Raw genomic sequence first — 27,016 nt, forward strand, 5'->3', positions numbered from 1 at the left:
AAATATATGGAAAAATGGCAAGATTTTAAATCATTAATAGAAAGGGGCCTCAATTTTTAGGGCATTTACAAGAGACTGTTTAAACGTATTCATAACCTGAAAATCATCTACAGATTACGGCAGCTGGCAAAGCCAACCATCATGATTTCATTACCGTAAGAGGGATGCAACCATCTATCACCAAACAAATCATATTACTGTAAAAATAAACTGCCTTCTAAGCTACTTACATTAAACACTCTGTTTCTCTATCTAGGACCTGGCTAGATGAACTTCTAAAAATTATTAAAAAGCCACTTTTTTATCGTGTTAAAGTTTAAAGTAGGTTAACAGTTACTTATAACGGTTCAAATTCATAAGTCAGCAATTCAAACACTTACAATCGTTTTAGCGATGACAGTCCCCAAAAGGCACCTGGATCTATACTACTAATAAGATTGTTGCGGAGGTCCCTGTTAAAAATAAAATAAAAGTTATTTATATCTTGACACTGTAAGAAATATTTAGGCACACTGCACCTATCTGCTATACAGAAAACAATAACAATAATAATAATGGGAGGAAAATGAAGCCAAAAAGGTTAGGCCAAAGTCATCCCAGCAGTAGAGCCAGAATTCACAATCAAGAAATCTGGTTCTGAAGCCATTTGTTTTGGTCAATATAAGAATAAAGGTATATGTCAAAAAGATATGTGTCCTAATATTATTCCCATTCAAAGTTATGACTAAACTACAATCTTACACATTATTTCTACAATCTCTTCCCTAGTATGCTACATTTCAGTTATCAAAATAAATCAGACTATATTTGTCACAAGCATAATTAAATTTTTTAAACCATTTTCAAAAATATACACTCTAAAATTCATGTCATTTGCTCATTCATATTTTTTCCTCCCCAGGCTTCTATGGTTCTCTATAAAACAACATGTTCATTCACAAAATACAGCTCAAAGCAATGATCCACCAGCTCCCTATACAATGGCATCTGACAGCAGTCACAACTGACAGCAGTCCCCTGCTTATCCATGGGGGATACATTCTAAGACCCCCAGTGGATGCCTCAAACTGAAAACAGTACCAAACCCTACATATACTATGTTTTTTTCCCTATACATACCTATGGTAAAGTTTAATTTATAAATTAGGCACAGTAAGAGATCAACAATTAAATAGAACAATTATAACAATATATTGTAATAAAAGTTATATAAAATTGGTCTCTCTCTCAAAGTATCTTATTATATAAATGTATTGTCTTTTCCATCTTAACTAAGGGTTTAACACACACTGTGGCCATAACTTTTGCCAAGTGAGGTATGACGACAAAACTAGTACAAATTTTCTTCCTTTTTCAAAATTTCATGGGGAGAAGATTCATTCTTACCATGAATCTAATCAACCTCAGCATACAATTCTTTTCCTCTCCTTATTAAAGTCAAGAACTTTCACCTTCCACCTAAGGTGCTTCACTTAAAGGAAGCACCTTACAGCTTCTCTTTAGCACATCCAAACTGCCAGCATCAGTATTCTCATGCTTTGGGGACGCTATTAAGTAAACCAAGGGTGACTTGAACACAAGCACTGTGAAACCTCAACAGTGGATCTGATACCCGGGACAGCTACTAAGTGACTCATGGGCAGGATATGCTGGACAAAGGGTTGATTCACATCCTGGGTGGGATGGCGCAAGATTTCATCACGCTACTCGGAAGAGTGTGTAATTTAAAACGTAGGCATTGTTTATTTCTGGACATTTCTGTTTAATATTCTCTGACTGTGGTTAACCATAGGTAAATGAAACCACGGACAGCAGAGCCTCGGATGGGGTGGGGTGTCTTTTGTATCCCCATTCTTCTCCAGTGCTTGGCTCTTCCATGCCAGCACACTACCACTGGGGGCACCAGTGAGCGTCACAGCCAGATCCCTCCTCCAAGGTGGATGTGGAGCACCCGCTAAGGCGCTGCTGTCCTCTGGGTGCCTGGGCTCTGCTGAGACTCCCCAGTTGCCCCACACAAGTGTCCAGCTAACCTCTGTAGAGAGCTGACCATCAGCCACAGGAGTGCTGAGAAGCAGAACAGTAGCCCACTTCCCACATGCCTGCCAGTGGCTGGCCCACAGTTCAACTCTGCTAGACACCCGAGGTAGGCCCATTCATCAGGACCCACTCATAACCTTGCCCAATGGAGGCCTGAGTGGCCTCTGGTCATCTCTCAGAATGCCTCAGGTCAGACTGTGAACAGAAACTCCAATTTCTCTTCTTCTGGGAGTCTTTCCGGAACAATGGCAACACTGCCTCCTCCGTGTGTGAGCTTCTGACGCCAATCCTCGTAATTATCCATCACTGTCTTCATAATTATTCAGCTTAGGGATACACATGGAGTTGGTGAAACAATACAGAAATGCAGAGCAGTGTTGTGTGAAAGGAGAGAAGGTTAGCACTCCCCTTGACAAGGATGGAAGAGGCCTTCGGGCCTGACAACATGCATACGGTTAAGGCATTGCCACCTACTTCGTGGCATCTAACCACTGTTTTTGTCATACAGAGTGAAGTAAGTCAGAAAGAGAAGAACAAATACCGTATGCTAACACATATATACAGAATCTTAAAAAAAAAAAAAGGTTCTGAAGAACCTAGCGGCAAGACAGGAATAAAGACACAGATGTAGAGAATGGACTTGAGGACACGGGGAGGGGGAAGGGTAAGCCGGGACAAAGTGAGAGAGTGGCATGGACATATATACACTACCAAATGTAAAATAGATAGCTAGTGGGAAGCAGCCACATAGCACAGGGAGATCAGCTAGGTGCTTTGTGACCACCTAGAGGGGTGGGATAGGGAGGGTGGGAGGGAGACGCAAGAGGGAGGAGCTATGGGGACATACGTATATGTATAGCTGATTCACTTTGTTATAAAGCAGAAACTAACACACCATTGTAAAGCAATTATACCCCAATAAAGATGTTAAAAAAAAAGAAATGCAGAGCAAAGCGCAATGCAAACCCAGGGTGGCAGGTACCTCCCCGGGTTCTTTAGTCCCTCACTTAAGTTGAGAATTAAAAGGCCTTTCTGAAAGTAGTTCCTGGACCACCGGTGCCGCCTGTTATCACAACACTGAGGTGATGTGTCTCAGGATCTTTTATAATTATTGCCCCATCATGGCCATTCTAGCCTGTGAGAAGCAGCCTAAATTCTCAATAGAAAATCCTCAGTTTGCTTTCTCAAGCATCCAACTTGTCTACTTGTGCTTAAGAAAAGGACACTGAGGAAGGCTGACTGCAGTGAGCACAGATCCACATGTTTCCTCCCAATAATGAGGGAGGCACATTCAATTTTACTGACACCAGCTAATGAAAACTAACCATTGTATGGCCTGCTTCATAACTTGCTATTTTTTTTCTAATGGCTCATTCTAACTACATCTAACTAATACAGACAAGCTACAGAGTTAGGGCTGGTTTCTGGACAGGTTTCCTGGCAATTTCACAAAAGCATCCTGAGGAAACTGGCCCTCTGGCCCTCACAGTGCTGGTAAGTCACTGCTGTAAACCCAGCATTCTCGATGAGCCATCAACCACGGCTTCCAGCACTATCCATGCTGTTTCATACAGGGTGACAGAGGCTGACCAGAAATTCTCGAGAACTCTCCTCTGGAAGCACAACCACAAACAGTGACTCCTGTGCACGTAAACGTCATACCCACCAGCAAACCCTGTCCTGCCTTTTCCGTGTCTCACTCCCACCCTAACACATCATTCTTCCCTAGCTGGACACAGAATTGCAATTGCACTCCCGATCCTCCAAATCAGAGCCAGGTTCTTCTAAATAAAACTGAACCCTCGGGTACCTTGAAATTCTTTAAATAAAGGAAATGACTATTAAACATAGTATAAAATCTGTGCTCTGGTTATCATTACTAAATTAGCATTTCGACCCAAACTCAGATTTTATGTTCCACAAAGATGGGGCCTTTGGGAGGTGAACAGGTCATGAGAGCAGGGACTTCATGAATGAGGTTAACGCCTTCGTAAAAGAGACCCAAAGAGCTCCCGCATCCCCTTCCGCCAGGTGAGTGAGGCTGCAGCAAAAAGACAGCCAACTAGGAAGTGGGCCCTCACCAGACACCGAATCTGCTGGTGCCCTGATCTTGGACTTCCCAGCCTCCAGGACTGTGAGAAATAAAGTTTTGTTGTCGATAAGCCACCCAGCTTATGGTATCTTATTACAGCAGCCAGAATGAGCTTAGACAGATGATAAGTGGATGAAAAAGTAAACCATGGCTGAGAAACAGAATTACATTACCTGACCTTAATGATAAAAATCTTTTTAGTAAGTAAGAGTTAGCCACAGAATTATTAGGATATTCATAGTCAGACAATGTAGAGACCGCTGCATCTCATTCATAACCACTTACATTTCTCAATAAAGGTAGAGGGTCATGATGCAATTGACCTTCAAATAATTCAGAAAACGTGTACATGTAGGCATGTTCCAATATAAAGGGAAAAACTAATGGCATGTTGTTACTAATTACTGGGTAAGTAAATTTTTGATATGGGAGATTACTATAGGAGATTATTCTTTCAATGTTTCTGTATGTTGAAAATTTTAATTAAAAAGTTGGGAACAAAAATATTTTTAAGTCCCAGGAATTACAACTAATCATCAGGCCCAACTTATTAGTTCCCATCTCCCCTCCCCAACCAACCCCAATCCTACACCTCAAAGAGATAAGATGATTTTAGGAGAAAATTCAATCAATATGTTTTTGACCTATATTACACAAGCAAAAAAGTGCTGCAAAAAGAAATATATAATGTCAGTTCCATTTTTTCAAAACATGTTTCCCTTTTCAGATTTTAAACAGTATCTACAACAGGAAGTGATTTAGATAAAGCAGTACATAAATCTGTGGTCAGTGATGTACTGCATGTGTTTCTACAAAATATCTCTCATGAATAACAGAGGACTATAATATGATTTAAACATAAACTTTTTCTTCAATAATAAAGAATCCTAGACACATTATATTTAATAATAGCCATATTAATCAGGTATTGCCAAAAGATATTTATAGTCAGATTCTTTAACATCTCCCACTACCCTTCACCAACCCACAGCTTCCCTAGTGAACACGAGTCTAACTTTAGGATCTACGGCTAAATCTGAATATGCTGCATCATTAAAATATAAATGAAAAGGCGCACAAGAATTGCTTAAACAAAATTAAAGGAATATCTTAACTGTTGTTAAAAGAGCTAAGTCCTTTAGGAAAGAATGCACGGTGTATCAGATAAGATGCTTTTTAGCTGCAAGTATCAGAAACCTTTACTTCAAAAGGCTTTAACAATAAAACAATAATTCTCACGGGGCTTCCCTGGTGGCGCAGTGGTTGAGGGTCTGCCTGCCGATGCAGGGGACACAGGTTCGTGCCCCGGTCCAGGAAGATCCCACATGCCGCAGAGCGGCTGGGCCCATGAGCCATGGCCACTGAGCCTGCGCGTCCGGAGCCTGTGCTCCGCAACAGGAGAGGCCACAACAGTGAGAGGCCCGCGTACCGCCAAAACAATAATAAAATAAAATAATTCTCAGGCATTACAAGAAATCAACAAGTAAAGCAGCTTAAATGGGTGGTTCCATCCATCTCTCAGATCCACCCTTCTCAGAATGTCAAGTTTGCCTCCAGGCTGACCCTTAATCAGGGTGTGACATCCAGGTCCAGAAATCACCTCCAAGCACAGTCATGAAAAAGAATGGACACTCTCCTTGTATCTTCTTAGGAGCCAAGAAATCTTCCTCCAAGCCTCACAGTTAACTACTCTTCATCTCTTACTGGCAATGCCTCTATCAACCCCTAGAGAAAGAGATGCTGTGGTGACCTAGAGCCATCATTTGGTGTGGAATGAAGGCTGGAAAGTGAAACACATTGGCCACTAAGCAACTCTAGAGTCAGGAATTAAGAGTATATAGGGGAGGTGTGTCACTAAATACTGGCAAATATATAACACAACCCAAGAATAACAATAAAAAATGAAGAGGGAGGTGGGAGAGAGGAAGGATAAATGGGTCGATGGATGAATTGATGGACAAGGTTAGAGACTGTAAACCACGTTTGGTTCCCTTGAGCAATGCCTAAGACACAGTAGTCTCAAAGGCTCTCTGTTCAATAAAGGATCCTCACCTTATTTATCTGATCAGCAACAACTGAGGCTTGACCCACACCCCTCTCACTCCTCACACACTATACTTTCTCTGAGGCAATCTCATCACTACCTTGTCTCTAGACTCAAATTTGTATCTCTAGCCCAAACTTACCACTCCTGTGAGTTCCCTATCACATACACAGCTATCTAACTCAACATCTACATCTGGACATCTCACAGCCACCTCAAAAATCAGCATAGCCCAAGTTCAATGCCGTATCAGAAACCCTAATCTGTGCTTTATCGAGCCCCCCAAGTGATTCTGATGCACATCAAGTTGGATAACCACCAATCCAGGCTAGGGCACTGGTCTCTAAACAGAGATTATGGGCTTTAAATTATCTTAGATTTAACACAGCTCCCTACTTCCCCCTTATCCTCACCCCTCATTCCAGCAGCCAGAGCATCTTCTGCTCACCGTGGCTCAGAGTAAAAGCCAAGGTCCTTACAATGACCTACAGGGTCCTCTACAATCTACCCCTCACCCCTCATACCTCTCTGGCCTCACTCAGCTCTCCTTGCTGTTCCTCAAACAAAAGCAGCATGCTTCACAGCACAGCCTTTGCACCTACTATCCCTCTGCCTGTAACGTTCTTTCCCCAGGTGACTCAAGGCTCAATCATTTGTGCTAAGCCCCTGCACTATCACCATGCAAAACTCGCATACACACACAGTGCTGACACACCCAAACTCCACTCCATGTTTTCTTTACTCATAGTACGTCATCCCTCAGTTCCAGAACCCCCACAAATACCAAAACACAGATGCTCAAGTCCTTTGTATAAAACGTCATAGTACAGTGGGTCCTCCATACCCATGGAAGGTGGAACCCTGGGCAGGGTGGGGAGCCGGGCAACTGTACTTATGCTATAAAGCTGCTTGCTATGTTTACTATTCTGTTTCTCCCCACTGCAGCAGAAGCTCCATGAAGACAGGACCTTTGCTGTGTTCACTAATGAACTGCAAGCCTAGGACCGTGTGGGCTATTAATAAATATCTGTTGAGGGCTTCCCTGGTGGCGCAGTGGTTGAGAGTCCACCTGCTGATGCAGGGGACACGGGTTCGTGCCCAGGTCTGGGAAGATCCCACATGCCGCGGAGCGGCTGGGCCCGTGAGCCATGGCCGCTGAGCCTGCGCGTCCGGAGCCTGTGCTCCGCAACAGGAGAGGCCACAACAGTGAGAGGCCCGCGTACCACAAAAGAAAAATAATAATAAAAATAAATAAATAAATATCTGTTGAACAATTTTAAATTAGCTACTCAGAAAAGACTTAATAATGGTTGAGGCAATATTTGTACCAAGCATTGATATTAGGCCAGTTACCCTTTTACTTAACATGATATAATAAATCTACATCAGTTATCCACTGAACGCACTTTTAAAAAAATGCAAATTAATCTTTAAAAAAGGCAGACCATAACCTAGTTTCTAAGATGTCATAAAGATTTAGGTATTATGTCCTAAAAATAAAAACCTCAAACCATAAATTAAAGAAAAACTCAATCCAAATATTCCTACTTAAAAAGAAAAAGAAAAGCACACACACTCTGCTACTTTCTTATAAGGGACAAAAACAAATATTGGGTTGGCCAAAAGGTTCGTTCCGTTTTTCCGTAAGATGGCTCCAGTAGCGCTTAGTTGTCTTTAACTTCATTCGAAACAATTTGTTAGATTGTATTGTGACAGCTGTCATTATCAGCATGCGTTTAAAAAAAAAACACTTATTGGGCTTCCCTGGTGGCGCAGTGGTTGAGAGTCCCCCTGCCGATGCAGGGGACGCGGGTTCGTGCCCCGGTCCGGGAAGATCCCACATGCCGCGGCGCGGCTGGGCCCGTGAGTCATGGCCGCTGAGCCTGCGCGTCCGGAGCCTGTGCTCCGTAACGGGAGAGGCCACAACAGTGAGAGGCCCGCGTACCGCAAAAAAAAAAAAAAAAAAAAAATCAAAATTCGTGAATTTTTGTGTAGCCATTTTAATATTGAAGATGGAAGAGAAAGCAACATTTTCGGCATACTGTTTTATTATTTCAAGAAAGGTAAAAACGCAACTGAAACACAAAAAAAGATTTGTGCAGTGTATGGAGATGGTGCTGTGAATGATCAAACATGTCGAAAGTGGTTTGCAAAGTTTCGTGCTGTAGATTTCTCTCTGGACGATGCTCCATGGTCAGGTAGACCAGTTGAAGTTGACAGCGATCAAACTGAGACATTAATTGAGAACAATCAACGTTATACCATGCAGGAGATAGCTGACATACTCAAAATATCCAAATCATGTGTGGAAAATCATTTGCACCAGCCTGGTTATGTTAATCGATTTGATGTTTGGGTTCCACATAAGTTAAGCGAAAAAGACCTTCTTGAGCATATTTCCACATGCGATTCTCTACTTAAATGTAATGAAAACGTTCCATTTTTAAAACCAATGGTGACGGGCAATGAAAAGTGGATATTGTACAATAATGTGGAACGGAAGAGGTCGTGGGGCAAGCGAAATGAACCACCACCAACCACACCAAAGGCTGGTCTTCATCCAAAGAAGGTGATGTTGTGTATATGGTGGGATTGGAAGGGAGTCCTCTATGATGAGCTCCTTCCAGAAAACCAAACAATTAATTCCAACAAGTACTGCTCCCAATTAGGCCAACTGAAAGTAGCACTCGACGAAAAGCATCTGGAATTAGTCAACAGAAAACGCATAATCTTCCATGAGGATAACACAAGACCGCATGTTTCTTTGATGACCAGGCAAAAACTGTTACAGCTTGGCTGGGAAGTTCTGATTCATCCGCCATATTCACCAGACATTGCATCTTTGGATTTCCATTTATTTTGGTCTTTACAAAATTCTCTTAATGGAAAAAATTCCAATTCCCTGGAAGACTGTAAAAGGGACCTTGAACAGTTCTTTGCTCAAAAAGATAAAAAGTTTTGGGAAGATGGAATTATGAAGTTGCCTGAAAAATGGCAGAAAGTAGTGGAACAAAACAGTGAATACACTGTTCAATAAAGTTCTTGGTGAAAATGAAAAATGTGTCTTTTAGTTTTACTTTAAAACCGAAGGAACTTTTTGGCCAACCCAATACGAATGATGGAAAACAAGCACGCTCCCAAATGAAAACCAAACATTTAGAAGAACAAAGTGGTAAGCCTAAAGAAAAAGGATCCATTCTAGACGGAGTCTGTAGGAGTGTGTCCACCTGCACCTGTTTTACTTTGTGGAACACTTAATACATCCAAAAAAAAGAAAACAAACAGAAAATTAATCCTCTTAAGAAGTCCATTCTTCATCCCAAAAGAACTGCCAGGAGAGCTTGCCTTGCAGGTTTACTCGATCTCTGGGGCTTATCTGCTAGCTAGCTCAACCCAGCCAGCCCTGTTATACTACCCTACGTGCCCTACCCCACACTACTAAGCCTATCCCTTATTCTGCATGGCTTGGCTACAGTAATTTTAAGGCCAGAGCTTTAAAGTTTGGGCCCTAGTCTGAATAATTTCTTGACCTATCACTTGCTTTTTACACCACATCCTTTTCTGCCATATTTTTAAGTTGTTTGATTTGTTTGTTCTCATTTTCAGGGGTCTCTAACTAGCCAAAGCAGCTGCAAACATTTGGCTGCCTATGTCTCTCAGGCAGAATTCTCCCAGGCAGCGTGTCAGTGCAAGTGGCTTTATTCGGGAAGGGACCTCAGCACACACTTAACAGGAAAGTGGGGAAGTGAGCCCAGAAAGAGAAGAGAACCAATAACGGGGGCATTGTTGAGGCGATCTCTGCTGTGCTCAACTGATACTCAGGCCCCTGGGCACCTGTGGAAGGCAGCCTAGAACACACTCAGGGTCGTTCCTCTTGGAGTGGTTACCCACCATCTGCTTTCAGTCACTGTTTGACGGTTGCTGAGGCAGGGGTGGGAGAGTGGGGCAGCTTTCATTCCAGCAATGGAGCAAAGAAAGCTCTCAGGTTTTGCATTTGGAAGACTTAGGGAGAGACACTGAAGGGCGAGTGTTGAAGGAATAAAGTCCGCTACAGTGTTTTCAGGTGATTTTGAAAATTTTGAAAATTATACAAACATGAAGTCAATTATACAAACATGAAGTCATTTATTTGGCTAGCTATGTCTTAAGTTGGATTCCCCCAAAGCAGCTCAGGACACTTCTAAAGCACTTCCTGGCAAAACAGCAGGCTGCTGTAGAAAGAACTCTCTCTCTCTCTCTGCTAACAAACCCCAGTGGCTATTCTGCTGCTCCCCTGGGAAACTCTAACAGAGGGTCCTAGCCCATATGCCTCAACAGCCACACGACCAGTTCTCCTGCTCTACATCATGCTGGATCCTGCGAAATTGGGATTTTGCTTCCCCAGGAAAGAAGCCTCAGATGCCCCTTGCCCTTGGATCCAGAACCTTATATTGGTTTCATGTGATCTTTTTCCCTCCCTCCCCTCATCCCAGGTAGGGACGGGGAGGCGAGCAAAGACAGAGCCCTTTCCTGGGGACCCACCAACATGTAAGCTCTTTCTATACTCCCTCTAACTCTCCAGTTAGCCCAGGGAAGGTGTATTGAGGTGAAGAGGAATTTTCTTTCTTTCCTCCTTTTTTTTTTTAAATCTGTTTCAAACCTCTTTTTTACATTTAGGGTAGGACTTCAGGAACTCACTGGTCAAAAACTGAGTACTTTTTTCTGTTTTGTCATCACTTCTCCTGAGGTAGAGTAATTAGGAAACAGGCAGGGAAAATACACATCTGTTAATCTATCAAAATGCTACATCATTGTCACAGGCTGAACTGTGTCCCCCCAACTGTCTTATATTTAAGTCATAACCTCCAGTATCTCAAAATGTGACTGTATCTGGAGACAGGGTCTTTAAAGAGGTAATTAAGTTAAAATGAGGTCACACAGGTGGGCCTTAATCCAATAGGACTGGTGTCCTTACAAGAAGGGGAGATGAGGACACAGACACACACACAGGGAAGACTTCGTGAAGACACCAGAGGAAAACAGATGGCAACTTATAAGGCAAGGAGAGAAGCCTGGAACAGATCCTTCTCTCATGGCCCTTAGAAAATAACAACTCTGCCAGGGCCTTGATCTTGAACTTCCAGCCCCCAGAACTGTGAGGAAACAAATGTTTGTTATTTAAGCCACCCAGTCTGGGGTACTTGTTACGGCAGCCCTAGCAAACCAGTACAGTGATTACACTCACAGAGATTGTTTTGGGCTCTATTTCAGACACAAAGTCCTAAAGTCTCCGCAGTCCTGGAAGAGAAGCCACCTAGATACACTATTGATTGTGTAAGAGCCAGAAGCAAACTGGAGTCCACGAGAAGCATCTTACAGGGATGAAAATCACAGAAGGGTACAAGAGATAGTCTTTGGGTTCAGTCGCAGGATGAGGACAGCAGTGCAAAGGCACAGAGCAGGTTAGAAAGCTAGGTAACCAGGCAGAGAGGGAAAATGAGAAGCATTATGGAAACAGCAGAAAGTACGAATGAAGAGATTGTTCAAGGAGTTGGTATGGAAAGTACTAAACTTAGAGAGTCTTTAAAATTAGCAAACCAAATCAGAAAGCAGCAACATGGTAGAAACTATAAATACGAAAGATGGTGCTGTGCCCTAGGGGAAGGAAAGCCCCCAGTCCTCTCCCACACCTTCCTCTCCTAGGCCCCTGCACCAACACCCTACTTCCAAGCCCAGGTGGAATAATGGGGCAGCGCTAGGGAAGGTCTAGAAGCCGGCAACCAGCCTTGGGTAGTGAACTCCCACAGAAGGGTCAAGCAACTGGCTAAGGGCTCTCTTTGGTCTACCTTGTGCTCTGGAAATCAAGTGAAACAAAGGCCAGGGTCATTTCCACGAGAGGCCGCAGGGCCCTTTGCAGCCTCTGGTCCCAGGAGGAACGTGGAGGAGGAAGGAGCAACACCCGGCTCGTGCCCACAGAGGAAGGCCCTGTTGGTGGGGTGCTTCCTCTGGGACGCTTGCCCCTCTCCTTCCTTCTCGGGGCCAAGTCTTCCAAGACTGCAGTCGGAGCCTAGCTCTACCATCCCTGTCCCCTTCTGTCTCAAGTGGGCGGCTCTCCTGCAAAGACAGTGTGAGAAGCAGCCATCCCCCCAGGCATGCGCGACCCTCCTCCGTGGCAGTGGTTAAGGCCAAGGTTCAGGCCTAGGCTTGGAAGTGTACATAGAGAATGCCAAGCATAGGGCATGCTTAGGTAAAGATGATCCCGGACAGAGGAAGCCCAGTCCCAGAGTCATCACTGGGATTTCAGGCTGAAGCCCCCAACAATATGACAGTCTTTCAAAGTCCCCCAGTGTGTGTGTGTATATATACATACACATATATGTACATGTATATATGTACATATATACATGCATACCTGTACACGTGTGTGTGTTTCTCTCTGGCCCTATATAAGAGAGATGGTGTTCTGGGATTCTGGTATAAACAGCCCCCTGGCTGAAAACAATAGCAACATTTTAATATCATCTAATATGTTGCTGGCAACCTAATGTTTCTAACATGTACAGGGATTTATTTTCAACAAATGGCTAAAAATAAGGCCAAAGACAAAGGAAATTAAAAAGTAAATGTAAAAAGGACGGTAATTCACACCATAGCACAGAACTGTAGCTATGCTGTCCACACTTCGGATGTACATGAACCACCACAGCAATTCTGGTGCCAAAAGTAACTTGTGTTTCTAAACACAACAGACACCACTTAACACCTAGGAGTGCCTGTCATCCTTCCTTGGAAAGGGCAAACCGCACTGACCCTGCCATCATTCTGAGCACCTACTCAAGGCCTGACAACGTGCTACATGCTAAGGGTATCTGTCAGGCACAATGACTCTTCTTGCAAGGAACAGAAAACCAAACAGGAACAGGCTGCCTCATTCAACTCTAACAGTCCAGAGGGAGTCATACTTCGGCGAGGTCCCGCCAGCTCCCCTACGCTCACCCTGATGGGCCTACCCCACACTCCTCAGTGTGTCGGCTCCGGCCCAAAGCCCGCAGCACGGTGGCTTCTGTACCAGAAGTACAAGCATCTTTTCTGATGAAAGTGAGGAAATTCCTCTCCCCAAAGCCCCGAGCAAATCTCAACTCAGTTAAATTGGGTCAAATGCCCATTCCTGAACCAGTGACCGTGGAATGTGTGTGGACTCTCCTATCAAGATAAGGCCTAGAAATGAGATGCAGCCAGCATCCTCTGAAGCACATGGACTACGTGGAACAGAACAGGAGGGCTTGAATGGAAACAGAAAAAAAAGAAAATGTGAGAATTAAGCACTGCTGTGCCGAGATCATTTTACAGGTGTGTGTGTACACACATGTATATACATACGCATGTTTATATGTATACATATGCACACGAGTGCACTGCTATATATATGTAAATGCGCGCGCGCACACACACACACACACACACACACATATAAAGCCTAATTTAAAGATGTTTGATCTTAATGAAAAGGACAGACCTACATAAAAGGATGAAGAACTCTGGATGTTACATGCTTAAATAACACATCTATGATCAAAGCAATAAAGTCCTGTGGGATTCAATTGTGGCAGAAGACACTAAGTAAAACAGTCAAGGAAAGGCACACAGAAGGAGAAAAAGTGAAGCAAAGAGAACTAAGAAAATGAGGAAGGTCTGTTATCCAACAGAAATGGAGATGCTCACTGTGACTGGCTCCCTGATGTATCGGAAACGTTATCCTAAGTGTATGAGTAAGATGCGAATTTGAAACTTGATCCTAGAATAGCATTCAGCACACAAGCAATTCAATATCCATTTTTAATCCATTAAAAACTCACCAAGGCAAAAACTAAGTGCTACTTGGCACACATCTTATCAGAAGCAAAACTAGACCTCATCATTAAACAAAACAGAATTATCACATTCAAAGATGGCTGAATAAGATAGTGAAAGTTTATCCGAAAGTACTTCTCCTGGATGTGTTTTTTTTTTTTGATTCTACCCGACTATCTTATAAGGCATAAACATTATGACAGAATTTCAAAATAGCATTGAGGCTTTAAAACCCACTATCATGCATGGCCTGTTTTGTAAATAAAGTCACATCCACGTTGATTCGTGTATGCATTCTCAAGATACTGGCATAACTGGGTCACTGTGACAGAGACCATATGGCCCACAAAGCCTAAATTATTTAATATCTGGCCCTTTACAGCAAGTTTGCGCTTCTGTGCTTTAATGAATTGTTTTTTAAAATGCAATTCTGAGATGTTTTATGATAAAATATTGGGAAAACTCAATTTTTATTTTGAAAAGTTGAGAGTTTAGTAACAGACTTACCATGAAAGTGCAGTGAATAAAATACCAATAAGAGATGATAATAAAAGAATACTCACAATCTTTCAAGGAGACTTAACCCAGAAAATGAGCCATTCTTCAGCTCGGATATTTTATTGTTACTCAGAATCCTAAAAATGAAAAAAAAAAAAAAAAAAAAAAGGTAAGTTGCCTAATATATGTACACCATCAATATCAAAGTAATTTAGCTTGTTAGGTTTCAATCTAAATATGAGGAATTCTAAGAAGTCATTTATTACCCAAAGAATTTTTGAGATGCCTGACCAAAAAAAGGAGCTTCTTTCTCTGAGAAACGACCCAAAATAGCTAACTTGCACATCTTGTCACATCTTGAATTGTTCCTGTCACACTGAACCAAAAACTTTGAAATAAAAAGGGAGAGAAGTCAACACAAAATAGCTCTTAAGTTCAGAATAAAAATAAAGAATGCCACGTACATTTACATAATTAATCAACTTACATAAGTTGAATACTTAAAAACTGGAAACAGAAAAATGCAGAACAAGTGCTCTACAAAATACTGACTTTAAAAGAAATACAGTATCTTCTAGATACCATTTCAATAATGCTGAATATTACTTGTAACTTAACCATATGCAAATCTGTATTGTGTGAAAATATGCTTTTTGCACACACGCACAGACACAGGTAGCTATATTACAATACTAAATCTCATGTATTAGGACGATGCTCTTAAAAAAAATGAACTGGAAACAAAAAAAAGATTTAAAAGAAGTCCTAGTTGGCAGGACTTGCCTAAGAGCAGACAATGTGTACATGACCTTGCTTCCTCTCAAGGCTTTGCAACTACGCTCCTTTTGCAGCTTGGATGCCAACACAGTAAGTCCCCTACGTACGAACCTTCAAGTTGTGAACTTCCAAAGATGCGCCCATGTGTTGCACAAGTGGTTGCGCTTTTAATGAAGACCTGATGGAATTGGAGGCCCAGAGAAAGGACTAAGAGAGACAAGAGGAAGAAGAAGTAACTGAAGAGATTTACGACACAGGAAATGGCATGGAGATTTTCTTTACTTCAGGAGACACTGCTAGTTTTTGAGGCACAGGACCCGATCATAGAACGGTACACGAAGGTTGCAGCAGCCATTCAGAATGCAATCCAGTGCTACCATGTCATCTATGAAGAGAAAAAAAGACCTACTATCCAGACAGCACTGGATCGTTTTTTCAAGAAGGTAGATAGAATTGAATCCAGCAAGGAACCAGAACCTGTGCTGTCAACGTCAGGCGTGAGTGAAACAGCAGCTTGCCCTCCATCTCCTATCGCTGACGATCCTTCAGCTCTACCATCTCCCGCCTCCTCTCCCTCCTCCAGTCAGTAACTCTTCTTGCCTGTTCACTAGATGCCAGCCCTGTATGCCAGCTGTTGTACTGTACTACTGTACTTTTCAAGGTGCTGTACTGTACGATTAAAAATGTTTTATTTTTTGTGTTTGTTTTTTATGTATTATTTATGTGAAAAGTATTATAAATCTATTACAGTATAGTACTGTAGAGCCAATTGTGTTAGTTGGGTACCTAGGCTAACTCTGTTGGACTTAAGGACAAACTGGACTTACCAACGCACTCTAGGAATGGAACTCGTTCGTATGTACGGAATTCCCATACAGGAGAAAGTGCAAAAGCTACCTTATTTGGGGGAATGATACCCAGATAAGGTAAATGAAAAAACCAAGGCATAGAAAAGTTAAATTAATGGCCCAAGATCACACTAGCGGAGGCAGAGGCAGATGTGAACCCCGGCACGCTCCACTCCAAACCCCACATTCTTCAATATACACCAACGTTGGTCAAGAGCCACTCTTACCGGCATTTTAGCAGAAAATTCTCCATCCCACACAGTGTTGCAACTTCAGGGGCACCCTCACACTGCGTACAGGCTGAGTGCTGCCCCCCACCTGGGACGGTGCAACACTGTATAAACAAATGTTAACAGAGAACACCCCTGGGTCACAAGATTTCAGGTATTCATTTTCATTTTGTCTACTCTCATCTTTCTTTTTAAAAAAAATTCACTATGTGTATGAAAACAAGCAAAATCAGCCATTTGACTGATTTTCTTTGGCTTTAAGTGGAATTTTTTTTTTAATCCCGCTAATGCAGGTTAACATTTCACAGCATTTTGGTGAGATGATTACGGGCTTCTAAAGTCAAGCATACTTGTGCTTGAAGGCCAGCTCTATCACTTTCAAATTACACTAGTCTTGGGCAAGTCACTACATTTCTCTGTAACAGAATTCCTCATTCATGAATGGGAAGAACAGTATCTACCTCATATAACTCTAGAAGGAAAGCAGAAAACGCCTAATATACTCAGTGAGTATTAAGTTTAAGGTTCTATTTCCTTGGTTCTAAGACACATATCTTCCCTCATTTTAATGTTTCTGAAATCAAGATGTATCTGGCAATCAAAGTACATTACTATGTAGTATTTTCTCTCTCCAAGCTGTTACTAAAGCAAGGATGGTGATCAAAAACATGCCGGGTTGGGGGGAAGGGGGGAGGGATAAATTGGGAGATTGGGATTGACATATACACACTACTATATATAAAATAGATAACTAATAAGGACCTACTATACAACACAGGTAACTCTACCCAATACTCTGTAATGGCCTATATGGGCAAAGAATCTAAAAAAGAGTGGATATATGTATATGTATAACTGATTCACTTTGTTGTACACCTGAAGCTAACACAACATTATAAATCAACTATGCTCCAATAAATTTTTTTTAAATGCAAATGAAAAATGATTCGTATCCTCAAGGAATTTACACTTAGCAAAAAAGAAATAAACATCATAATCACATTCAGAAATGCAAGCTGGAATGTGAACTCTACATACTCAATCAGCAAAGACAGAATTTAGGTGCCAATATAAAGCTTAATATTCCATTCTTACACCTTCGGGCAATTTTCACATTAAAAAGACCAATAGCATGAACTGCAAGATTTTGTTCATTTTAACTAAGCATATGTAATCTTAAAATAAAAATTCAAAATCAAAAAAAGCCAATTAGGGCTTCCCTGGTGGCGCAGTGGTTGAGAGTCCGCCTGCCGATGCAGGGGACACGGGTTCGTGCCCCGGTCCGGGAAGATCCCACATGCCGCGGAGCGGGTAGGCCCGTGAGCCATGGCCGCTGAGCCTGCGCATCCGGAGCCTGTGCTCCGCAACAGGAGAGGCTGCAACAGTGAGAAGCCCGCGTACAGCAAAAAACAAACAAACAAAAAAAAAGCCAATTAAAACACCATTTTCTCTAATCAAAATTACAAAAGGTTATTTCAAGTAAGGTGGTAGGCACGGGCAAAAGCAAACTTGGACTTGGACATGGCCACAAGGTAACTGGAACAATATTTCTCCAGCTGCCTAGCAGTCCACACCCAAGAGCCACCAGCCTTGCTTTCCTAAATAGGCACTGATCCTAAGCTAACAAGTTACCAAATCTGACAAAAAATATATTCAATGACCTTATTCAGACATGATTTATAACAGACAAAAACTGGAAACTACCGAAGAGTTCAGTTTGTGTAAGAGGAGTAGTTAAATGATGGTACACCAAACAACAAAATGTTATACATCCATTAAAAAATGATGCTTTTAAAGGAAAGTTAATAAAAAGGAAATTGTTTACAATCAGTTAAAAAGCAGAAAACAAAACTGATATCATTGATTGAAAAGATGCAGAGACAAAAAAAAGACTTGGAAGAAATACATCATAATGATCACTATCTTAGTGATGAGGTTTCTACTTCTCTTTTATTCTTTATAATCCTGCAGTATCTTTTGAAATATCTAGAATAACTCTTATTTTTAAAATATACTTTCTGATGATAAACCTAAGAATCTTAATTACCAAATACAGCTTGAAATTGACTTAATTTTGAGTATAATTATATCTTAGAAATAAACACTGAAGTAAGGAATACTTTATTTGTGCTTTGAGATTTAAGACTCACATTTCTTATTTACATTCCAAAAAGATTTATGGGGCTTCCCTGGTGGCGCAGTGGTTGAGAGTCCGCCTGCTGATGCAGGGGACACGGGTTTGTGCCCCGGTCCGGGAAGATCCCACATGCCACGGAGCGGCTAGGCCCGTGAGCCATGGCCGCTGAGCCTGCGCATCCGGAGCCTGTGCTCCGCAACGGGAGAGGCCACAACAGTGAGGGGCCCGCATACCGCAAAAAAAAAAAAAAAAAAAAAGATTTATGTAGTGACTATTTGCAACTTAAAAGGCAGTAGTGCAAAGAACAATAGTGTTGATATCTAGAGCCCAAAGTTTTAATTGAGACCTCACAAGTAATAAATGATTCCATCTGTGACAAGTCACTTCACTTTTCTAGGTAGACTTCATTTCATCAATTTTAAGACAGAAAAGATTAGACCAGAATGATCACCAAGCTCCTTCCAGCTTCTTTTAATTTTCTATAATTATTCATGTTGTAATGAGCAAAGCTGTCGAACTTGATGGTGACTGAGAATTTACAACCAATAAACCAAAAGTAAGGAAAACAACACAATCTACCAAGCTCAGTGCCATTGCTATACTGTTTCTGAATGAAGAATGAAACCCACATATAGAAGTAGCTTGGGAAAAACTGCCAGGGTGGTAACTGAATTATACTCACTTAGATTCGGTATTGCTTCAGCAAAAGGACTGTCATTTGCTCAGTCATAAAGGCTTTAGCAGAATTAATGATAGATTTTATTGAGAGTAAAAGGGAAGACATTTCATCACACTTAAAAAGTTATAACTGTAACCTTAAAGATAGTTTCAATATATTCAGTCTACATATTACTTGATGTGTTAAAGGATCTTGTGCAAGAAAACAGGATCGGTGTGAATAAATCTACTCTTCAGACAGCTTTTACACTCAATTTTGAGACGGAGGGACTGTGGAACTAGCAAATGCATAATATCACGTAACACATAAACCTAAAACCTATTCATACTCAATATGTTTGCTGACATCTTTGAAATTTCAAACTTTCTAGGAGGTAACTAAATGAAAAATATAAAACTTGACCAGAGTTATAAAGCTTATTATAGATACCCATTTCTGTTCTATACTAATGATGTTATCACCACATTATCTATAGACAACACCTCTTGAATTTAAATACAAGAACAGTTTGTTGTCCATTGCTACCATTTAACACAGAAACAAGTTAGTTCAGTATATCATGTATGCTGGAACATGAAAAAAGGAGTAAGACGTAAATGCAGACATGTTTTTTTAAAAAATCAAAACTTTATGGAGCAGAAAGAAATAAAAATTAAGCATTACAATTTCTCAGTTGCATGCTATTCCAGCTCCCAGAATGGAATGCTGTTCACAGGATCCACACCCTGTATGGCAGAAGACACAGAATAATTTTCCTTTTGAGAGGAAATGAAAATATATTTCAAGAGCATTAAATATTCAGAGTAAACGTTAGGAATATAATTCTTAAAGGCAATATGATTTCCTGAAGGAAAAAAAAACAGATAACTAATCAAATAGGGTCATCAGAGTGGGTTGAATGGTGTTCCTCAAAAAGATACATCCCTCCAGAACCTGTAAATGTGACCTTAATTAGGAAAAGGCTGTTTGCAATGGAAGTTAAGGGTTTGAGATTGTCAAGAGATGAGATTGTCCTGGATTAGGGTGGGCCCTAAAGCCAATGACAAGTGTCCCAGAAGAGAAGGGAAGAGGACACAGAGGGTCATGTGAAAACAAGGGCAGTCTCAGAAAGAGAGGGAAAAAAAAAAAAGAAAATGGAAGGCAGGTAGATTTACAAGCATAATAACCAAAGATTTTCCAGAACTAAGGAAAGGCGCAAATGGGACTATGTTTTTAAATGTAGTATATTTTAAAAACTTCTTTTTTGGGACTTCCCTGGTGGTCCAATGGTAAAGAATCCGCCTTCCAATGCAGGGGACGCGGGTTCGATCCCTGGTTGGGGAACTAAGCTCCTACATGCCGCAGGGCAACTAAGCCCACGCGCCACAACTAGAGAGAGAAAACCCACACACCACAACTAAAGAGAAGCCTGCGCACCACAACGAAAGATCCCACATGCCGCAACTAAGACACGACACAGCCAAAAAATAATAAAGTATTTAAAAAATGACCATTAAAAAAACCTCCTTTTTGACATTTTTAATGTTACAATATAAACAATATTTACATCTACTATCAAAGACAAAGGACTAATTCCCCCAATATATAAAGAGCTCTTTAAAAAAACAAATTCTCAATAGAAAATCTAGCAAAGGCCATGAAAAGATAGTTCAATAAAACTAAACACTAATGGGGCTTCCCTGGTGGTGCAGTGGTTGAGAGTCCGCCTGCCGATGCAGGGGACACAGGTTCGTGCCCCGGTCCGGGAAGATCCCACATCCCACGGAGTGGCTGGGCCCGTGGGCCATGGCCGCTGAGCCTGCACGTCCGGAGCCTGTGCTCCACAATGGGAGAGACCACAACAGTGAGAGGCCCGCGTACCGCAAAAAAAAAAAAAAAAAAAAAAAGTAAACACTAATGGATCATAATCATATGAAGGGATATACAACCTCAATCACAAGAGAAATGTAAATTACTAAAATAAGACAGCATAAATCACTTATCCAAATAGGGAAAGATGTGATAACACATTTTATATTCGGAGAGAAACAGCCACTCATATTTTGCTATAAATCAGTAAAATCACTATGGAGGGCAAAAACACAAATGCATATATAATATTTGATTCATTTATTCCTTCTGGAAATTTACCCTAAAGACATACTTACACATGTGCAAAATACAGTACGTATGTTATATATCAGTTATATATTTAGATAACAAAATTATTCATTGCACTATAAAAGCTAATTACTGGATATTTAAGTTGGTCCCAGGAATATGGGATTGGATTAAGTTATCCATTAAATGGATACCATGCAGAATGTGAGGCTGGGAAGCTCTTTAGGTATTCAATATAGAAAGACCAGAGACATACTGAAGACTGAGGGCATACATTTACATATTAAAAGTTACCATCCCTTGACATTTCTGATTTGCTAAAATAATAATACAAATGGATTCTGTACCAGATTTATCATGTAGAATAACACCTGTTACCGCTACATCTTGATCAAGAACAAGAAAAAGAGGCAATATGGCTAGGCTACACTTCTGAGTCACTAACCTCAACGGGCACACAACTTAAACCTTTAGGGCCAACTGTGGTAAGTTAAAATCATAAATGTTACCTCCTCAAATGTTTAATGCTTTGCTTCATTTATCCCACTAATGAAAACTGGTTACTCCCCATGTTCTCTTGGGGGCAGCCAAATCCAACCCGCCACCTGTCTGCTTGACAGCCCATGGGATCTAAAATGGTTTTTATGTTTTTAATGGTTGAAAGAAAACCAAAAGAATAATATTTCATGATACATGAAAAAATCTATGAAACTCAAATTTCTTAAAGTTTTATTGGAACACGAACATGCCCATTTGTTCACATATTGTCTACAGCGGCTTTGATGCTATGACATCAGACTTGAGCAATACCAACAGAGACTGTCTGGCCAGGGAAGTCTAAAATATTTACTATCTGGCCCTTTACAGAAAAAGTTTGCCAACTCCTGTTTTAGTGTACTCTGTCTCGGCTTATTCTGTTTTCAGGCAAATGAAAATCATGCTGATTTCTAAATTAATTCCTCCTAGCAAGTAAGAATAAGAGTATCTACTGGATTTCAAAACTCTCCATCGATTTGAATAATCTTTATTTTAAAATCACATTTAATTCCGCATGCCATCAGCAATTACACACATTTTGTCCCCAGTATTATCAGTTTGTTCACCATTGTCTCCTTCTGTTAATTGGATGCATTCATTCATCCATTCATTCATTCCTGCAGAAAAAATTCTGGGTGTTATGCTTCAGTCCCTGTGTGTCAAAAAATGTTTTGCCCTCACTGTCATATCGTCATATCATTTTTTTAAAATAAATTTATTTATTTGTTTATGGCTGCATTGGGTCTTCGTTGCTGCACGCGGGCTTCTCATTGTGGTGGCTTCTCTTGTTGCAGATTCCGGGCTCTAGGCACACAGGCTTCAGTAGTTGTGGCTCACAGGCTCTAGAGCACAGGCTCAGTAGTTGTGGCACACAGGCTTAGTTGCTCCACGGCATGGGGAATCTTCCTGGACCAGAGATCGAACCCGTGTCCCCTGCATTGGCAGGCAGATTCTTAATCAGTGCGCCACCAGGGAAGCCCATATCACCTTGTTTTAACAGCACTTTTCATTATCGGAAATTACTCTTCAGATATTTGCCTATTTACCATGTCTCCCATGACAAGGTAAAAACTCATAAAGCATAGGGATCTTTTCCAACTTGACTGTCACCACATCCCCACACACACACACAAAAAAATCATAATGGTGGACATTTGAGAGATTCTATCATGCAGCCATTCTTTTTTTTAACATCTTTATTGGAGTATAATTGCTTTACAATGTTGTGTTAGTTACTGCTGTATAACGAAGTGAATCAGCTACAGGTATACATATATCCCCATATCCCCTCCCTTTTGAGTCTCCCTCCCACCCTCCCTATCCCACCCTTCTAGGTGGTCACAAAGCACTGAGCTGAACTCCCCGTGCGATGCAGCTGCTTCCCACTAGCCATCTATTTTACATATGGTAGTGTATATATGTCAGTGCTATTCTCTCATTTCGTTCCAGCTTACCCTTCCCCCTCACCGTGTTCTCAAGTCCATTCTTCACATCTGTGTCTTTACTCCTGTCCTGCCCCTAGGTTCATCAGAACTTTGTTTTTTAGATTCTATATATATATACATGTATGTGTGTGTTAGCATACGGTATTTATTTGTTTTTCTCTTTCTGACTTACTTCACTCTGTATGACAGACTCTAGGTCCATCCACTTCACTACAAATAATTCAATTTCGTTTCTTTTTATGGCTGAGTAATATTCCATTGTATATATGTGCCACATCTTCTTTATCATTCATCTGTCGATGGACACTGAGGTTGCTTCCATGTCCTAGCTATTGTAAATAGAGCTGCAATGAACACTGTGGTACATGACTCATTGAATTATGGTTTTCTCAGGGTGTATGCCCAGTAGTGGGATTGCTGGGTCATATGGTAGTTCTATTTTTAGTTTTTTAAGAAACCTCCATACTGTTCTCCATAGTGGCTGTATCAATTTACATTCCCACCAACAGTGCAAGAGGGTTCCCTTTTCTCCACACCCTCTCCAGCATTTATTGTTTGTAGATTTTTTGATGATGGCCATTCTGACTGGTGTGAGGTGATACCTCACTGTAGTTTTGATTTGCATTTCTCTAATGATTAGTGATGTTGAGCATCCTTTCTTCTTTGTGTGGATACACACTCATTCACTCCTCACAAGAACACTACGAAACCGATACTATTCTTTTTTTCTAAAACAGTAACAACAAAAATTTGCAGGTTAGGCAACTTGCCCAGGTTCATATTCAGACCAAGTAGCAGACTGAAGATTCAAACAGTGCCTGATAGGTAAGTGGCTTGTGGGGCTAGGGAGGTACACTACTCAGATCTCCCTTCCAGAGAGACCCTGCACAGGAGAGCAGGCAGCTGACCACTTCCGGCTGCAACTGTCCAGAGAATCTGCCTCAGTTTCCAAGCAGAGGCCACCCACTTTGCAGGCAATGCCAGCCCAGGACTGAGCACAGCAGTGATAAGTAGGTTCTCTGTTCCTGGACAGTACAGACTCCCCAGCAGTCCTGCTCTGCACCAGAGTTCCATGCTGTGCTGGCCAAGACTTTCCCATAGCTGCATGGTAGTCTGCTCCACCCAACTGTCCTTCCTTCCCCCTCTCCTTTCACAGGGGCTAGCCCTGCATCTCAATCCAGAGGTGTTCCATACCCACTTCTGCTTCATCTCCCTTTTTTCCCATAGTTATTTCCCCGTGTAAACATCTTATTCTTCTAACCCCACTCTGGCATGCACCTCCCAGAGGATCCAACTGATAAGATGCCCACAATATCTGTTCAATAAATGAAAGAAATAAAAATACAGCTGGGTTTAATGTTCTGTGTTCAAATGTCCCTCTACAAGGAATTAATGATACAGTATCTACAATGTCCGGGCATGCAGCTGTAAAGATGAGACACAGAAATCTCAGTCCCAAGCTCATTCCTTCTCTGAGACTTACGGGAAAACAATGGGGGGGGGGGGAGGTCAAAAAACCTACCAGAATATGTCTAGTTTTCTTCTTTTAATATTGCAATAAAAGTTGTCCCAAGATACTTTTTTCCACATTTGAACCCTTCTAAAATTAGAACCATCTTAAAATGGCTATCAAAAGAAATGTCCAGCTACTAGGAAAAGTTGTCACTACTGGCAAATACACAAACCGTGGCTGAAATGTGAAGTCTGGATCCTTAATTACAGCTTAATGTTCATACATTAAGATTTGACTATGATACAGCACTGAAATAAAAAGTTGTGTAATAGAAGACTGAATATTATATGACAGTCAGCATAATTAAAGGCAGCAGAGTAAATCTCCCAGAATTTAACATTTAGGAAAGACGGGTGGGATTCATTCATGAGCCATGGAGAAGTATCACTCAAGCAGCTGATGTCTCTCATAAGCCACCAGCTAATTTATAAGGGAAGCAGTTTAACTCCCAGTGAAACATGATTAAAAGGGGGAGGGAGGAGCTTGTTAAATTAACCAAGTAAAAAGGACAAACAAAACCCTAATATTCTTTATAGACAGACAAACCATATTGCCAAGACTAAAGATGCAAAAGAAAAAGTCAAGATCACTTTTATAAAAAGCTCAGTGGGTTAAGATATGCATCAGGTTATCAAATGTCTTAAAATACATTTATCATACCTACGTAGAAAGAAAAAGGAACTGATACAGGGGTAAAGTGTTATTAATAGAAAAATCTGGCAAATCTGGATATAAAATATATGAGGGTTCTACAGATTATTATTATTCTTTTAACTTTCATGTAGAGTTTGAAATTATTTTCAAATGAACAGTGTAAAAAGCTTTGTGTTAAAATGACACTATGCCTAACAAGAATGGTCAAGTGATTCCGAGGACCTCTGAATGAGAAGGCGGGGTGTCCACTTAAATATTGAAGCAGTGGCATTTCATGGTGTGGGAAAAAGAAATAGACACTTACAGAGGAACCAGCTCCCTCACTGAAAAGCTGTTTGCCATCTGACTGCTGATGGCATCTACCGGCTGCTTTTTCCTTCTACGTCTGTTCCTTAAGTTGGTTGGATACTACGTCTCGTAGACCCATCCTTCACATCTCTCAATTCTTCTTCATAATTCTTAAACCTTCTGCTTTCAATTTTGAAATAAATCCTCAGCTGAGTTTTCCCGACCACTAATTTTCTCAGCCTGAAGTGGTTCCCATTTTGCTCTTGGGCCCATTTACTGCCCCCAGCCAGCATGTTCTAACATTACAATCTCACAGTTAACTTCTCAGACAGCCTCCTTTTCTCAACAGCTCCTTTCCCACACCAACTCCTGCTTTATAGATTGCCCTTCTCCTGGATCTGAGACTAGGAATTAGAAGTTTCGTTTATTAACTTTTCCTTAATCACGCTGTTGATCACATGCCTGATGACACGCGGTTGCTTGCTCATCTTTACAAATGGGGGTCTGGGCTGATGTGTATTCCTCGCTGCACAGGGTTTCTTGAGCGCACTTGAAAAGAATGGGGAATGGGTAGGAAAGGGAGGCGAGCAAAATGCCTTTATTTCAAGGCACAGAAGCCTCATATCCTTGGAAGGAACAAAAGAAACCTGAGGTCCCCGACGTAAACTTCAACTTCCAGCTACAGTCACCCATTGGTATTCTGCCTTGTCAAATCTCCCAGCTTATTTGAAACTCAGCTAAAGGGCTTTGTTGCAGAGGCAAACCCTACCACCAAGCCCTCTGAGTCAAACTCAATGAGAGCAAAGCTGGAGCAGCTGTTTCAGGGCTATGAATTCCTGGCAGAGCACTCTGCTCACCCACTTCTGCTGCCACTCCCTAGAGTTTCAATTCTTGGGAATCTTCCAAGATCCTGTTAAGAATATTCATTTGTCTAGTTATTCCTGCTTTTGTCTCTATTGGGTTTTAAGTACCTTCACTGTGCAGTTTCGCCATCAATCTGATCCCATCTGTTTTATTTATTCCACAGCGTCCTCAGAGCTTCTGGAGCACAGCGGCACCTTTCTCAGTTTTCAGCCCCATTAGTTATGGGTTTGCTCATATTTTTATACTACTTCTGTCATTTTCCACAGAATTTTGGGAGGAAATGAGAAAAAGTAAACAAGCGTGGTTCAATGCATATCCACTGACGGGGCTGTAAAAGAGTCACTACCTAAGAGTGGAGGGCTCCTTCCTCTCCTGCATCCTCTCCGGAGGCTGAATGCCTGGGGTCAGGCTTGCTGCCTAGCCAATCCCGTGCCGTCACACAG

General features: G+C 41.3%; 1 protein-coding gene and 1 non-coding gene across 4 annotated transcripts in view; one reads left to right on the top strand and one right to left on the bottom strand.

Moving 5' to 3' along the window:
• The window catches only part of ADGRA3 (adhesion G protein-coupled receptor A3), a 118,964-nt gene that overhangs the window by 72,202 nt on the left and 19,746 nt on the right, over positions 1 to 27,016 (bottom strand). For 2 of the 3 annotated variants that reach the window (XM_033856895.2, XM_033856896.2), the window contains exons 2-3: positions 14,567 to 14,638; positions 381 to 452 (exon numbers count right to left, since the gene is read on the bottom strand). In XM_033856895.2, the coding sequence (XP_033712786.1) occupies positions 381 to 452; positions 14,567 to 14,638 (144 nt within the window). The remainder of the gene's footprint in view (positions 1 to 380; positions 453 to 14,566; positions 14,639 to 27,016) is intronic. The other variant, XM_073805121.1, reaches the window with a different exon arrangement.
• LOC117312493 (U6atac minor spliceosomal RNA) lies at positions 2,412 to 2,537 on the top strand. The gene has a single exon (XR_004526820.1). It is a non-coding gene; the product is annotated as a U6atac minor spliceosomal RNA (small nuclear RNA).

The sequence above is a fragment of the Tursiops truncatus genome, chromosome 5 (genome assembly GCF_011762595.2).
Source record: "Tursiops truncatus isolate mTurTru1 chromosome 5, mTurTru1.mat.Y, whole genome shotgun sequence".
NCBI lineage: Eukaryota > Metazoa > Chordata > Mammalia > Artiodactyla > Delphinidae > Tursiops > Tursiops truncatus.